The sequence below is a fragment of the Parus major genome, chromosome 27 (assembly GCF_001522545.3).
Source record: "Parus major isolate Abel chromosome 27, Parus_major1.1, whole genome shotgun sequence".
NCBI lineage: Eukaryota > Metazoa > Chordata > Aves > Passeriformes > Paridae > Parus > Parus major.
Genome location: NC_031796.1, coordinates 3,337,567 through 3,354,193, shown reverse-complemented (window position 1 = coordinate 3,354,193; position 16,627 = coordinate 3,337,567). Strand labels below are relative to the sequence as shown.

Below are 16,627 nucleotides of genomic sequence, written 5' to 3'. Positions count from 1 at the left end.
TGAGGGTTGGTGTCTGGTCCTCAATTCACTGCCACCAGCGCTGACCTCCCAAATCTCTCAGCCTGTTCCTCCCACCAGCCAAAGATCCCAGCACCTGTGGGATCCTTACAGCTTCCCTTGAGCTATCATGTGTTACGTTCTCAATAAATCATGATTTCTCACATAAAATGAGCAGTTGCAAACAAGCCCTGGGTAATTCTTGTGTAAAATGCAGAGATTAAAAAGCTTTTCCTCACTGCTCTCCTCGCAGCGACCGCCATCCCCTGCCAAGGGATGCGAGCCGCCCACCCAGCCGGATGGCACCAGGAACATCCACGGGGAAACTCCAGCGCTGGGAATCCAAAGCAATACAAAAACTGGGAATAGAAACCTGGGAACATCTTGTCTCAACACGCTGGGGCTTTCACAACCTGCTTGGCCCATGCATGGTGGCTTCAGCATCTGCAGCGCCGCAGCAAATCAACCCCAGCTCTCCCTGCAGCTTCAGCAAATTGTAGCCTGGTGCAGGAGTAGGTAATAGGCTGAAGGAAATTCCCAGTTTGGAGTGTTTGGGAAATACAGTCTCACCACTCAGGCTGGGAGGTCAGTGGCTGCTCTTCCTCCCCCAGCTGCTCCTGGGCCCCCACAGGGCAGAAGCTGAACAGGGTCATCAGCGGTGACACTTCTCCTGCCACCACCAGGTTTGTCAGCTGTGACAAATAGGGACAAGGATGGTGTGATGGTCCCATCCCTCGCTCCATGCCTGTGCTCCTGCCGTGGCAATCACAGCACTGCTGCCTCAGGCTGGGCACAGGGAAGGAGCCAAAGTTGGGCCATGAGGGTCCTGCTGGGGCTTTGTCCTGTCCCACCCCTTGCTGAGCTGTTCCCAGGGGTTTTGTTCTCCAGCTATGCCAGGCTTTCCTGCTCCTGGGCTTTCTCTGGGCCCAACTTGCACTCGGCTCTGGGTGCAAAGCAGGAGCTGTGTGTGAGGAGAGGGCTGTCCCCACAGCAGCCCTTGGACCCACCAGGCCACCAGAGCCCCCATGCCCCAGGGCAGAGGGTGACTGGCACAGCACTCGTGCTTGGAAAATGACTGGCTCTGTGTCCAGGCCTTGAGTCACCGCTCACGCTGCGTTGTGGGCTGTTGTTTTCCATCCCAGAGCACTGACCTGCTGTTTATTTATAACTCGCAGAGTGTCACTTCTTGGGAGGCTGAGGAGCCAAGCTTTGGGACACTCTGCTCTGCTGGCATGAGCCTTGATTCCTGCTGTTCCCTAAGAATCTGGCTGGTTTGCAGCAGTTTGGGAAATCAGGAGCTCTGCCCTCGCACCGTGACTCTTCTCCTGGGTAGGTCGGACTCCCTGCCTGGGATTGTTTCTCACCTGTTTGCCTTTCGCTGTTTCACCCAGGGAGCTGCCAGGGTGGTGACTGCTGGGAAACATGGTGGGTTTTCTCTGCTGTAGCTGTGCTTGTCTCTGTGTTTGCACATCCATCCCATCTCTTATCTTCCAAGATCACGAGGAACAGCCATGGCTTTCCAGGATCTGCCTGGAAGTGCTCCAGAGCCTTCTAGGTCTTTCTAGACCCAGTGCCAGGGCTGCTGTTCTGATTTCCCTGTGTTTCACCTAAGATTTTGTTTGGTGAAATCCTCCTCAGAGCTGCTTCCTTGCACTCATTCAGGAACATGCTGTCCCACAGAAGTGGTGCTGTGTGGATTTGTGGTGCTGGAACAAACTGGTTGGACTGGTCGTGGTGGGAGTGGAGAGTCCCGTGGTAAAGGTGGCGAGTTGTCCTCCTCAGCTCTCGCCTCCTGCAGGCACTGGGAGAGGTGATGATGGCAAAGGAGAGTATTTTGGGGGAATAACTCTCACTCTGTAAAACTTAGACTAGGTCTTTGTAAAACTTAGATGAAGTCTTTGAAAAACCTGTGCTGTCACCCCTTTCCCTGTGTCCAGGATGGTCCTGGAGCTGGAACACCTTTGCTGCCTCCCTGGGCATGAGAAATGCCACCCTGTGCCCCTCCTCGTGTCTCCCACCCTTGGGTCTCACTCTTGGATTTCCCACCCATGACTCTCCTGTCCTTGGGTCTCCCACCTTCATTTTCTTGAGAGGAATATGCCTCTTGTCCTCAGGGTGTAGCAGGAGGTGGTGGGGAAAGGGGCAGAGATGGTCCAGCCCTGAGGAGCTAGAACCTCCTGAGTGGAAGGCAGAGATGCAGGTGGCTCCCTGTGGTCGTTGTCAACCACTGCTGCCACTTCAGGGGCCCCTCACTCCCCCAAACCCCCCAGCAGCCCCTGAGCCAGAGATTAACTTTCCTGTGCTCCCCCATTTCTGTGTTGCAACACGGGGAGAGGAAATCTCATGACAAGCCACAGCAAAAACAGTTTCGTTTTCTCTGAAATCATCTGTAACCCTAGAAACCCTGAGGGTCTGTCCTGGGTTTGGCCCCAAGGAGTTCTTGTCCTACTGCTCCCAGCTGCTGTGGTATCTGCACAGGATGCTCCAGGTCTGGGATGTTCCAGGTCTGGGATGTCTGGATTTGGGCTGCTCCAGACTTGAGCTACTCTGGGTTTGGGCCACTGCAGATTTGGGCCACTCTGGGTTTAAACTGCTCCTGATTTGGACAGTTCTGCTTTCAGGACTGGCTGTGGCTGTGTAGGAGCTTCTCAGCAAACCATGGTTCTGCCCAGGCTTGGCAGGAGAGGGGCAGGTTGATGCTGTCAGCTCTGCTCAGAGAAAGCTCTGGGGATTTTGTGTTGGGTTGGAAATAAAATCTGAGACATCAGTGCCTTTCCAAGGCTGTTGTCTGCTGGAGGCAGATCCAGCCTTGTGGCCAACAGCTGGGCTCTCCTGTGTTTGGATGGCAAGTGATTCCAGCTTGAGGGAATGTTTTGATAGGACAAGGTGGAATGGTTTCACACTGACAGAGAGGGTTAGATTGAAATGTAGGAAGAAATTCTTCCCTGTGAAGATAGTGAGGCCCTGGCACAGGGTGCCCAGAGCAGCTGTGGCTGCCCCTGGATCCCTGGGAGTGTCCAAGGCCAGGCTGGACAGGGCTTGGAGCAGCCTGGACAGTGTCCCTGCCATGGCAGGGGGTGAGACTTGCTGGTCCTTAAGGTCCCTTCCAACCCAAACCATTCCAGGATTCTATAAATGAACTCCTTCTCCAGCCTCATGTCCTGAGGAAGCTGTGAGCAGTAGGAGGTGCTGAAGCAGCTCTCAGACCCCTTTTCATGCCAGGCCCTGCTGTGTCTGGTGGGGAATCCAGCTGTGTCTGGTGAGGGATCCAGCTGTGTCTGGAGAGGGATCCAGCTGTGTCTGGAGAGGGATCCAGCTGTGTCTGGTGAGGGATCCAGCTGTGTCTGGTGGGAAATCCAGCTGTGTCTGGTGGGGAATCCAGCTGTGTCTGGTGGGGAATCCAGCTGTGTCTAGTGAGGGATCCAGCTGTGTCTGGTGAGGGATCCAGCTGTGTCTGGTGGGGAATCCAGCTGTGTCTGGTGAGGGATCCAGCTGTGTCTGGTGAGGGATCCAGCTGTGTCTGGTGAAGGATCCAGCTGTGTCTGGTGAAGGATCCAGCTGTGTCTGGAGAGGGATCCAGCTGTGTCTGGAGAGGGATCCAGCTGTGCCATGGGTGTCCTTTTGACATCATGTGTACAGCTGAGAGGCTCCAGGCACAGCTGGATTTTGCAGACAGCTCCAAGGGAGGAGCAGGGCAGGAAGCCAAGAGTCAGAAGGCAAAGGTCCCTTGTTGTCCCTGCAGTGGCAGGTGAGCTGCCCAGACTGCCCAGATCAGATTTTACAGGGCTTTCCATAACAGGAAGGCACTGCTTTTTTCTCTGTCTCCCACCAAAGCAGCAGAGCAGCTCTGGCACCCCCCCAGCATGGGGAGATGCTGGGGTTCATCTGCCTCATGGAGAACCAGAATCCTTCCAGTACTTGTAGGGGATTTTACAAATGTGGAGAGGGACTTTACATGGGCAGACAGTGAGAGGACAAGGGAGAATGGGTTTAAACTAGAAATGGAGATTCAGATTGGATATTGGCAATAAAATCCTCCTTTGAGGTTGGTGAGGCCCTGGCACAGGGTGCCCAGAGCAGCTGTGGCTGCCCCTGGATCCCTGGCAGTGCCCAAGGCCAGGCTGGACATTGGGGCTGGAGCAGCCTGGGACAGTGGGAGGTGTCCCTGCCATGGCAGGGAGTGGCACTGGGAGGTCTTTAAGGTCCATTCCAACCCAAACCATCCTGACATTCCATGATTCTTTCCCGTCTCTCCGGACAGCTCTGTGCTGATAGGGTCTGTCCCAGCTGGGTTTGGGGCAGCATCACTCCTCTGGCATGTGACAGGCACTGAACTGCTCTGCTGGGAGGTGACACCTCATGTCCAGACCACCTAATGCCACTTCTGTTTGGTTTTTGGGTGCCTTTTCCAGGCTTAGGTATTCCAGGTGACACACAGACAAGGGGAGCAGTCTCTGGCCATGCCTGTGACACTGCTGGCCAGACCTGCCTGGCAGCTCCCCCAGCCTGGAGGCTGCCTGAGGGCCCTCACAGGGTTTCATTTCTCCCTTCTAGTCTCTTGGCCGTGCTCTATTTTGCCTGAAACTCTCCTGGTCCTTGGGAAGTGTCCCCAGGCATTGTCCCTGGGAATCACGGTACATTTCCATGTCAGTCACTCCCAGCTCAGATCCCACAGTGTCCTGGCCTTGAGCACCTGCAGAATGCCTCAGGGCGTGATTCATCCCTTTTGGGTGGCCCCAGGAGCCCCTCCCCTGGCAGGTGAGCGGGGTGGAAGCTCTGGGTGCTGAGCCATGCCCTCCTTGTCCCACAGGTGACATGTGAAGGCAGCACAGAGAGCAGCAGAGATGCATTCCAGCCACCCCGAGGACCCCAAGGAAGCCATCCAGGTGAGCCAGAACCCCCAGTGCTCCCCAGACAGCTTCCAGTGCAACTCCAGGCACTGATGGGGACAAGGTAGGACTTGTGGGTGCTGGCAGCTGGAATTAGGATGGTTTATATTGGGATTGGAAAGAGAACCTCGATGGTTTGTCTGGGTTGGGGAATTAAAAGAAATAAGGCGTTAAATCACATCTTGGCCTTTGCAAGACCTGATGTGGAGCAGGGAAAGTGCCCTGATAACTGGATGAAGGAGTGTTGTCCCCCCCAGTCTGGGGTCTCTTCACCCAACTTTGGGAGTCTAAACACATTCAACAAGCAAAGTTCAACATCAACAGTTAAACCCAAGTGTTTTCTTCATCCCATGGATGAATCCATGCGTGGCTGATGAAATCATCTGCACTCTTTATTCTTCTCAGCCCTCAGTGCTCCTTCCATGGAGCAGCAGACCTGGGGGGTAGCTGGAAAAGCTGGAAAACAGCATCCCAAATAAAGGACACACTCCCCTGGCTGTTGTCCTTGAGCTACAGCTGCTGGGAATCTTATTTAGATGCTGAAAAAAATATCCCAGGCTAGAAATTTAATATGAGTTTGTGCAGCCAACCCAGGCTGGAGTCAAAATCTGCAGAGCCCTGCTCAGGGAGCATTCAGCATTTGCTGGAAATGCTGCATGGTGCTGAAACATGGATTGTTTGGTTGGAATTCAAGGAGGAATTTTTGGTGTTTTCCAAGCACCTGCTGGGAAACACAACCTTGATTTAAAATAAGATTGGTTGAGATATCCAGGCCCAGCTGCTTTAGGAAAAACCTTCTCCACCAGTGTGAAATTGTTAAATTCACCAAACTTGCTGCTTTTGACTGGTGGAAAAGGAAGTAAAGCTGCTGAAAGGCAAAATTCCCATGTCCCACCTTCAGAACCCATTGAGTGTGTTTGAGGGCAGCAGCTGAACCCCAATGTCCTCCCAAACCCTGCTGGTTTGGGTCCAGAGTGTTTACCCAGCACAGCCAGTGAGGTCGATGACTTTGATTTGTGCTGGCGGGCCCCGTGTCACATGTCACATGTCTCATGCTGCTTGGGCTGACCTGCACGAGCTCAGGGGATCCATTCCCTCCTCTGAGTTTCTCCTTTCTCACCCACACTTAATCCTCGTGTTTCCTCTGAGAGAGTGCCTGAAAAAAACCAGTTTCTTTTTCTCCATCCCCTTAAGCCATTTCCTGTCTGCAGAGGAAGCACCACATGCTCTAAAGGCAAACCCAGTTTTGAAACACCAGCTAAAATTGCATAAATTACTATTTTTATAAAAATAAGTGGGATGCCAGGAGTGTGAGTCCCCAGCTTGACCGGTTCAGCCGCTCCAAAGGGTGAGGATGAGGCAGGAGTCTCATGGTGCTTCACTGTGGATAAGCTTTACTGGTTTTTGAGCTCTTTTACATTAAATCCTTCCTAATATTTTTACTTTTATAATCCAAACCTGCACATGCTGTCTTGCAGCTGATCAAGAAGCAGCTGGTGAATGCCATCAAGGCTCTGCAGAAGCAGTACGTGAGCTCGGATGCCGTGGTCACCAGCGATGATGGCAATGCCAACACGCTGTGCAGCGCCCTGGAAGCTGTGTTTGTGCACGGGCTGAAGGCAAAGCACATCAAGGCAGAGACTGGGGGGAAAGGGAAGAAATCTGGGGCTCGGAGCCCCCTTCCCCAGCCAGTCTTTTGGGGCCTGCTGAAGAGCATCACGCATCGGTGAGTGGCTCTTGCTGCTGACAGGGATTCACACGCCCGGGTTTATCCCTTCTTTTGGTGCCGTCAGATTCAGGGAATGAGGAGGATGGCTCGATGGACAGATGTGTCTCTACCCCAACTGTGTGCTCAGTCCCCTCAGCTGCAGGGAAGGATGCTCTCACAGGGTTTTGGGGGGCTGCCCAGGATCCTGGGAGATGGAGGTAGCAGAGTGAAGCTCCTGCAGTGCCAGGAGGGGCTGAGCCCCCACGTCCCTGCTCAGCATGTGCTGGGGGTGAGCTAATATCCCCAAAAAGTCGAGGATTGAAACACCCCTTTCTTATTTATTTCTGGGTGCCAGGCTGGATTTCTGGGCCCAATGGAACCCCAGTGACCACACTGGTCCCCAGCAGTGGATGTTTATGCACAGCCCAGGATCTGGGCTCACTCCTGGCCTGGATCTGCTGGAACTGGTTGGCCCCGTTTCCCCATGTCCCATCCAGCCTTTGAGGAGGTCTGTCCTGAGTGATCACTGTTTACTGGGGTTTTCTAAGGCACTCCCAAAGTCAAGTTCACACACGGTAAATAACAGCCCACACACAAATTGTTCTGAAAGCCTCATCCAGCTCCATCACTGACTCCTGAATTATGAAAGAGCAGATGAAAATAACTCTTTCACATGCTATGGGGGATATTTTTGTGCCCTTTGAAGGTTTTTATTTCTGTCTTAAGAGACAGATTACAAAAGAAGTCTTACAAAATCTTTGCTGTGGTTTTTGAGGTGTGAGCTGGGAGCAGGGAGGATCAGGGAGCATGGTGTCGCTGTTGGATTTTAGGGAAGAACAGCTGAATTCAGGAGTTTGGGATTACTTGAGCTCAACCCCAGCCAGGTTGTTTTTTTGGGACTGCCACAACGGTTTTCACTGTGTTTTGACTGCTTTTAAATTTAAAGTGAGAATTTAGACACGTGGTTGACCAAGGAGGATCCAGCCAGCACAAACCTCACAAATACACAAGGACAGCAGGAATTCTCCCCTCTGCATCCCCATCCAGTGCAAGCAGTGGGTGGGAGATGCCTCCATTCAGAGAGAGGAGGGTCAGCCAGAGGCACCACAGAGCTGCCTGGGGTCCTTACCAACATGTTTAATTTGGGTCATTCAGGAGCCATCTCCCCCCATGGAAAACCACTTTCCATGAAGGAGGGAGATTTTCCACAGCCGGTTTTATCCCAGCTCCTGAACTCTCCGTAGCAGAGCAAGTTGGGCAGTGTCTAATGAAGACTCTGGCCCTCCTGCACCCTACAATGGACCAAAACAGAGCCTCTCCCTCCTCTTCTGTTCTTTTTGCTCCTTTCCCAGAAATATTGTCTCGGAGCTGGAGCAGCTGATGTTTATCAACACGGACGTGGGGCGCTGCCGGGCCTGGCTGCGGCTGGCGCTGAACGACGGCCTCATGGAGTGTTACCTGAAGCTGCTGCTGCGGGACCGCAGCCGCCTGCACGAGTTCTACCAAACCCCAGCTCTGCTCCTGGACGCCGAGGAGTGCGAGTTTCTCCTCTGCTACTTGCAGGGTTTATCTTCCTTAACCTTCGAGCTCTCCTACAAGTCAGCAGTTCTGAATGAGTGGACCATCACCCCGCTGTCCCTGTCAGGTCTGTGTCCCGTGTCCGAGCTGCTGGAGCCCCTCACGTCCTCGGCCTCCGAGCCCCGCAGGAAGGCGTCGCTGGGCTCCATCTCCCAGTCCTCGGGGTCAGATGAGATCGAAATCCAAGCCCCTGTCCTGCCCATCGGCAAAGCCAGCAGCAAGATCAAGCTCACATCGTCCTCGCTGAGCCTGAACACCACAAGCTCATCCCAGCTCTCATCCAGCCTGGGCTCGGACAGCCTCCCCCCAGCGCCCTGCGCCCGCAGCCCCGAGCGCGGCGAGGAGCCGCTGTCCTGTGACTCCGACCTGGGCACGGCCACCGCCGAGGACCTGGACAGGTCCCTGCAGGAGTGAGTCTCTCCCCACACCTCCTCTCCAAAGGGATTTTTGACCCTGTCTGGGATCTCATTATTTTCTCTCTATAGGCAAGAGGTCTTTCTCCCTGTTTGCCTTTAACAAGCTCTTTTTCCTTTCTGGAAGGAGCTTTTGTCCCTTTCCCAAACAGCTCGGCAGGGCTCTTTGAGACCCTGCTGCCACTGCAAATGAGCTCACAGCCACTGAAGTGTGTGTGTGTCCTCTTTAGCAGGGCAGAAATGTCAGAAAAATGCTGCTCCCTGGTTTCAGGAATGTCACATCTTCCTGGCGTATGCTGGGGGATGCTCCAGGGCTTTCCACAGGGGGAAAGAAACGAGTTTGGTCACAGGGAAGGGTTGTAATTTGCAGCCTCAGCAGATCATTCAGAGAGGGAGGTTGTTGGTTTGTCATCCTTGTGATTTATTCCTGCCAAGCATCCAGCAAAAAGATTTCCAGGGTTATATAAGCTCTGAGTAATCTGTAAATATTTTGCCTGTCACCTTTAGAGTGTGACTCTGAGGGAGCCGAGCCTTGGGGTGATGCCTCTTCCCAGTCTTCAGGAAGAGCTGGAGCTGCAGACTGTGCTTCCCCATCTATAACAGCATCAGTTTGCATCTTCCAATGATCCTGGAAGAACCTGCCTTGATTGGATTAAACTCGTGATGGAGACACTCCTTTGAGTTTTAATCTTGGGCTGGTTTAATTCTGGGGCTGGCAGTGGTGTGGGACCACAGGAACTGCCAATCCTCTGGCCAGGCTCCAGTGTTAATTGCTCATTAATGAAAACAGTTGGAATTTGGCTTATGGTCCAAGGCTAGATTCATGTCCAGGAGCTGTACATGGGGCTGGGGCTGTGGGGAGTGCCCAGTGCTGTCCCTCCATCCACCAAATTAAACCCCATTAATGGGTGTAATTGGGAAATGCCCCCTTCCCAGGCAGGGTCCTGCTCTGTGCCGTGGAGCTGCCCCTGCTCTGTGGGGCACAGGGATGTTGGCATCCCTGGGATTTTCCAGCCACCCCATGCTGCCATCCCACAGAGGCCGGCAGTGACAGCGAACCCTTTTTCCATGGTTACAATTTGCAACAACACAGGGGGGTTTATGGGTTTTGGTTATTGAGCTGCCATCAAACTGATCGTTTTTCCACTTCAAGGGTGTTGTCCGAGTTCAGCAAGGCCAGGCCAAGCCCGGATGCCCCGGAGGGACGGCTGCTCCCCAGCGTGCTGGGCTGCTCCCCCCGGCCTCCCCCAGCCCCCCCGGTGTCACCTCCCCGCCCAGCACTGACCCACGGAGCGCACCAGGAGCCTCCCCCCAGCTCTGCTCACACGGGAGCCCCCGCGCCCCCCGGCCCTGGGGTTGGAGGTGCCGGCAGCACGCTCGGAATTCCGGCCCCTGGGGATGGCCCGGGCCGAGCAGAGGCCGGGGGCAGCCAGGGGAGCCAGGCTGTCCGCAGCCCCACGGCCCAGCACCTGCTCTCTCCCCTGCTGGGGTGTCCGGTAGGTGCTACAGCTCCCTTCCTTCCCATCTCTTTGGTTTGTACCCAGTGGTAAAGGGAAATAAAACTGGGGACAGCTCCAATAGGCGCTGCTTTCCTAGAATCAGGGAATCCCAGGGTGGTTGGGGTTGGAAGGGACCTTAAAGTTCATCCATTTTCACCCCCTGCCTTGGGCAGGAACACCTTCTGCTAGACCAGGTTGCTCCAATCCCCATCCAACCTGGCCTGGGACACTTCCATGGACAGATTTCTCCAAACTCCCATCTTCCATGCTGCTCCCACTTGGTTATCAGTGATGATTCCCTCCCCATGGAGCTCTGGCCGTGCAGCTGCTTCAGGAGAAGCCGGATCAAAGTCTGTATTCCCTGGTGAAAGAGGCACCAAAGCTTTTGAAGCCCTGCCTGGCCTGTCAGTCATCCCTCTCCAGGAGCAGCTGCAGCAGGAAGTTTTGGGTTTGTTGGGGATATCTAGAGAGGGGTGAGCTCTTGCACAAATCTGGCCCTCAGCTGTGTGCAAGTGATAAAACAACCTCAGAGTCAAGGTTCTCATGGGGACTTTTCTTCATTTCTGGCCCATGTAAGAGGAGGGAAAAGGGTTGACTGGACAGGAAACAAACTGATTTCCCAGTGGGGAAATCCTCCTGCAGCACATCTGTTCCCAGAGTGGGATGGCATTCCTGGGTGTTGTTCTTGAGCAGCAGCGGATTTCCCCTCTGCCCCTGGGAGCTGATCCACATCCACTGACTTCTGCTTTTAGGAAACTCTTTGAACAGCCCTGTCCTCTGTCTAATTTGTTACTGACTGTTCTGTCCTGGTTCCCATTGTTCCCCTGCTGGTTCCCATCCTTTCCATGCTGCTGAGGGTAGGATACACCTCACACCCCCCAGAACATTTCTCCTTTTACTCTCTGCTCCTCTCGGTTCCCTCCCGCTTATCCCGTTTCCGCTGCTTCCTCGTGGCCCAGAGCCAGTTTGACCTAATCTATGTATAACATACTGTGTCAACAGGAAATTCCCCTGCTCTCCATGACTCATGGAGCAACCTGCATTCCTGCCCCAGGAGTAATCCTGGAGCCTCCACCCGTGATCCTCCCCACAGGGTGGTGACAGCCCTTCTGCTGTCACTTCGGTTGTTTTTCAAAATGAAGGGCTGTTGGAAAGCTGAGGAGGGGAGTTGAAAGGACATTCCTGTTGGGATGCAGCCCTGGAAGGGCCTAGGAATGCTGCTCCCTTGTGCCAGGGCCTGAGCTGGGTTGTTTTTCCTCCTGTGTTTGCTGAGGGACCTTGTCCCAGAACCTTGCTCCTTTCAGGAGGAATTTCTTCACTGAAAGGGTGGTCTGGCATTGGAAGGGGATGCCCAAGGAGATGGTGCAGTCCCCATCCCTGGAGATGTCCAAGAAATACCTGGACATGGCATCTAGTGCCCCGGTCTGGCTGCCAGGGTGGGGATTGGGCACAGGTGGGACTCAAAGGGCTTTTCTCCCTTAATGATTCTGGGATTCTTGTATCCAGAAAAGCTCCTGGAGAAGCTACAGCCACATTTTTGTCAGCTCACAGATCTCATCCTCTCCTGGCACATACAGACAGAGGCTTCCTCTATTTTCTCTGCCTTATTTTTGCCCTGCACAGCCCAAGCCCCTGTAGCATGCTCTTGTGAGCCATAGGTCTCTATTTCACCCTGGACATCTCTGTGCTTCTCCTCATCTCTGTTCTTTCTGGTGCTGCTGCTCCAGCTCGTGCCCTTCCATGGTGGGGCTGGAATTTCACCCCCATTAATAAAACACCAGGGACCTGTGGTCACTTCAGGGAATGTGCTCTCCTTCCACAATGATTTTAGGGCGAGTGATTGGTTTTTATTTTATTTTATTACCCCACCAGAATACAATCCCAGTATTTTCTAGCTGCTGACACAGTTCCACAGACCATTCTCTGATTGGAGGAAGTGTGGGAGCCATCCACCTGGGAATGGCCAGCAGAAAATCAGACAGTCATGGAATGGTTTGGGGAGGAAGGGACCTTAAAATTCATCTCATTCCCAACCTCCTGCCATGAGCAGGGACACCTTCCATTAAATCCACTCATCAGTGTCTGGGATTTGGGCTGTGCAGGAACAGCCCCTGAGGAGGGGTTGCTGTGGATGTGTCTGAGGGGCACAGGGTTTTTGATGAGCTTAATACATAATATTTCATTTTTAACAGAAGAGCTGGATCTCAGAAGATGATTTCTACAGACCTTCCCCAGGAGAGAGCAGCAGGAGCACGGCTGACACCAATGGCTTTGGGCCAGAGAGGGACAGCGAGGGGCCAGCCCCAGGGCTCGTCAGTGCTCTGGACCTGGAGAGGCTCTCAGTGCCATCCTCAGACACTGGGAAGCCCAAAATGTCCCCAGAGCGGGAGCAGAAGGGTTTCAGCGTGGTGCACCGCAGACAGATGGGTATGTGCCACCTCCTGCTGCCCTCGTGCTTGGGGGCTGCTCCAGCTGGGGATGGGCTGTCTGGGGAGAGCCATTGGCTGGTGTGAGCTGATGGCAGCACTGGGAGCTACAGAAGGCAGTGGAGCAGCTTCCCAAGGCATTGCTGAGCGCTGGTGGGAAGCATTTTAGTGGGAGAGGGTGTGTCCACCCTGTGGGACACCTTCCTTTATTCCCCCTTCTTCCCAGCCTCAACACCCAAATCTCAGGGGACAGTGATGGAGACCAAGGTCCCGTCAGTTCACCATGTACCAGCACTGGCTCTCACCCCTGCCATGCCTCTGGGTGCTTGCTTTGAGCCCCTGATGGCTTTTCTCTCCCCACTAGCTTCCCCTCTCTCATGTAAAGTGAGCCATCTCTTGTCCCAGGTCTCTCCAACCCTTTCCGTGGGCTGCTCAAGCTGGGCAGCCTGGAACGCCGAGGAGCCATGGGGATTTGGAAGGAGTTTTCCTGCGAGCTGTCCCCGCTGGAGCTGCGGCTCTTCCTGGACCACGAGGACCGGATCTGTGTGGAGACCTACTCCCTGCTGCGCTGCGAGTCCCTGGCGCTCACCCACTCTGACGGCCGCTTCGAGCTGGTTTTCCTGGGGAAAAAGCTCTTCCTCCGAGCCCCTTCCCAGGACGAGGCCGAGGACTGGCTGGACAGGATCCGTGAGGCACTGCGCAAGTGCCGGCCACAGCTGGAGGAGGAGGACTGGGAGACTCTGGAGTATTCTGAGGATGGAGGCGAAGCCCAGCCCGTCCAGGGTGATTCCAGTGCTCTCCAGTCCAGTGACGTGCCTGGGAACAGCTTGGACTGGACTGCAGCTCCAGAAGCAGAGCTGGATGCGATCAAAGAGGCCGTTCTGTACATGGACGTGGACAAAACCTGGGTCCCATTTATTTTCTCCCTGTCTCTAGAAACTCTGAAGTGCTTTAAAATCAGAAACAATGACAAAATTTTAAGCAACAGTTACGGCATAGAGACCATCCAGGACATCCTTCCAGACACCAGCCTGGGGGGACCCTCCTTCTTCAAGGTGATCACCTCCAAGGCTGTGCTGAAGCTGCAGGCTGAGAACGCAGAGGAGGCGGCCTCGTGGCGGGAGCTGGTGCGAGAGGTGCTCATGTCCTACCTGGAGAGCGCTGAGGAGGCGCTGACCCTGGGGGGCAGCTTGGATGGGCACTCACAAGTTGTCCTGAAGAACATTGTGAAGGAGAACGGCTTCTTGCTGCAGTACCTGGTGGCCATCCCCACGGAGAAGGGCCTGGACTCGCAGAGCTTCATCTGTGCAGGTACAGAACCATGGAGTGGTTTGGGTTGGAAGGACCCTAAAGCCCATCCAGTCCCACCCCCTGTCATGGACAGGGACACCTTCCACTATCCCAGGGTGCTCCAAGCTCTGTCCAAGCTGGTCTTGGACATCCCCAGGGATCCAGGGGCAGCCACGGCTGCTCTGTTTTCCCAGGAATCCCAGCATAAGATCCCCTTGGTGGGGCTTCATGTCCCCAGTCAGGGGCACCTTTGGTGTTCTGTGGCCACAGGGTGAGCCCCCCATGCTGAGTCCCCACCCCAGTCCAGTCCAACTGGGCTCCCATTTAAGATGCTTTTGGTGATGGGGAAACTGGGGTTGAAACAACCTTAGGTGGATCAGGAAGCTCAGGAGTCTCTTCCTGGGCTTCTGAGGCCCCAGCCTGTGGGGAAAGTGCAATCTGGAGCAGTTTTTCCAGTAAGGCAGCACGAGAGCAGGGATTGCCATGGGTGTGACGGGCTGATTTTGCAAAACAATCATTTACCCTTCCCCTGACGCCTCTTAGAACGCGAGGAGATTCTGGTGGCACCTTCACTGACCTCCACAGGAGCTGTAATTTGCTCTTTACCTTGCTAAGTTAATTAAATTTCAGATTTCCCTCCTGCTTCAATTATATTTCTTGTACCCTCCAGCAGGTTGGGTTTTTCCTTTTAATATCTCTCCTTTTTTATATGTAACTTTTTTTTTTTCCTGGTCTATTTGGTCTCTGCCTTCCCTTCCAGGCTTTGTCCTGCATCTTCCACCTCCCCACAGCAGGAAGCCACAAGCCAAAAAGACAAATTCCCAGTTTTTCTGTGTAGGATTTCTTTAGGGATCTGCCTGCCCTGCTTTCACCCTCCTCCCAGCCTGAAACCCAGTGTATTCCCTTCCACCTCAGAGTAATGAGCAATAAAGGCTGGGTTTTCTTATTAATTCAGAAAGCAACACGTGATCTCCACATGAATATTTTTTGGGGATGAGCTGCAGCTATTCCAGAGTGTAATGGATGGGGTAGTGAAGCCAAGATGGGTTCCCCACTGTTATAATAAAGGTGGTTTGGGGTCAATCTATTGTGATCTCATCCCTTGCAGAGGTTTTGGTATCCTGTGACAGCAGCAGAAAAGAGCTAAGTGAAGGCAAAATAGTGCAAAGCTACTGGTGGAGGTGATGGGACAGCAAGTGGGATTTAGGTTCTTTGCTAAACCACTGGGATGTTGCCAGAATTCCTTTTTCCTAAAAAAAAACCCAAACATTTGAACCACTTGATGGATAAAAGTGGTTTCACAGATAGTTCAGCCTCCTTTTATGGAGAAAAAGTGAAGCAGCAACTGTTGAACCATCATAGGCCTAAATCCATGAGGAGGGGACTGGAGGCCTCACACTGAACATCCTACAGGTGCTTTAGGTGGCCTCTGCCTTTCCCAAAACTTAATTGTTCAGTTCCATGCTGCCAAAGGTTTCTTCCCCCATCCTGGCAGTGGTGGGCAGAGGCTGTGGGCAGCACATTCCCCTCTCACCCCCTGCTCCCGCAGGCTGCTCCCGGCAGATCGGCTTCTCCTTCGCCAGGCCCAAGCTCTGCGCCTTCTCCGGGCTCTACTACTGTGACAGCTGCCACCAGGACGAGGAGACTGTGATCCCCTCCCGCCTCATCCACAACTGGGATCTGACCAAACGAGGGGTGAGTCCTGGGAGCAGGGAAATGCTCCAGCATCTGCTTCCTGAAGGTCCATCTGGGCGTTCCCTGGGCTGGAAGTGCCCACTCCAATCCTCTCTCTGAGCTCTTGGGCTGCTTTGGCTCCACCTGTCCCCTCTCTCTGTGCCCCAGGTGTGCAAGCAGGCCCTGAAGTTCCTCACACAGATCCGAAACCAGCCGCTGATCGACCTGAAGCTGGTCAATGAGAGCCTCTACGAGCACGTGGAGAGGATGGGGCGGATCCTGCGCAGCCGGGAGCAGCTGAAGCTGCTGGGGGATTATCTCATCATGTGCCGCAGCGGCGCCCTGAAGGAGCTCAGCAAGCGGTGAGGTCCCTCCCGGGGTGACATTCCCCTCTCTTGGCACCCTGGTGGTCTCCTGGTCCCTTTCCCCACTCACCATGGGAGCAGGGAGCGGTGCTGCCAAGGCTCAGGCTGGTTTTTCCCTCCATATCATCTGCTCTAAGGAGTTATCCATCTGTTGGCTGGGTCAGCACAATGAGCTGTGACTCAGGAAACACCTTCCTGGCCAAGGAGCTTCTGGCTGGACAGGAAACACCTGGCAAAATAGATGAGATATTTGTTTTCTTTCCCCCCCCCACCTTTGAAATGCTGTGACATGATTTCCAGTGGCAGCATTTGGAACGTGAAAATGGGCTCTGCAGTGATTCACTTCAAGAGGCTGTTTCATCCCAGCTCCTCCTTGCTCCAAAGCTGTTGCAGGTGTGGTGGAGACCATCTACCCCCTTCCTCTCTGTGTTTTGCAGGCTTGATCACAGGCATTACCTCCTGGAGTGTCCCCACAAATACAGCGTGGCTGATCTGAGGCAGGTGAGAGCAGTGCATGGTCACAAAATCACAGAATGGTTTGGGCTGGAAGGGACCTTAAAGAGCACCTCGTACCACCCCCTGCCATCCAGTTCCACTCCCACTAGACCAGGTTGCTCCTGGCCCAGTTGGGGTTTTCCAGGTGAAAGCTCCCTGGTGTCTGTGGGGATGCCATGTGCTGCTCCTGCAGCAGGAGGTTCCCAGCAGTTGGGTTTTGCAGTGATTCCCAAGCCAGGAGCCCCATCCTGGCAGGCTGGGTTAGGTTAGGTTAGGTTTTGGTTAGGTTAGGT

The 16,627-nt window shown here is 54.1% G+C and overlaps 1 protein-coding gene across 7 annotated transcripts in view; it reads left to right on the top strand.

Annotated features, from left to right (window-relative positions):
* The first annotated feature begins 229 nt into the window (after positions 1-229).
* Positions 230-16,627, top strand: part of PLEKHM1 (pleckstrin homology and RUN domain containing M1) — a 21,415-nt gene continuing 5,017 nt past the window's right edge. The window contains exons 1-12 of one of the 7 annotated variants that reach the window (XM_015651377.2): positions 231-513; positions 609-680; positions 1,173-1,326; positions 4,808-4,883; positions 6,365-6,612; positions 7,947-8,582; positions 9,739-10,081; positions 12,277-12,511; positions 12,916-13,821; positions 15,350-15,495; positions 15,643-15,836; positions 16,277-16,340. In XM_015651377.2, the coding sequence (XP_015506863.1) occupies positions 4,842-4,883; positions 6,365-6,612; positions 7,947-8,582; positions 9,739-10,081; positions 12,277-12,511; positions 12,916-13,821; positions 15,350-15,495; positions 15,643-15,836; positions 16,277-16,340 (2,814 nt within the window). In that variant the 5' untranslated portion in view covers positions 231-513; positions 609-680; positions 1,173-1,326; positions 4,808-4,841. The other 6 variants (XM_015651383.3, XM_033520031.1, XM_015651378.2 and 3 more) reach the window with 6 other exon arrangements.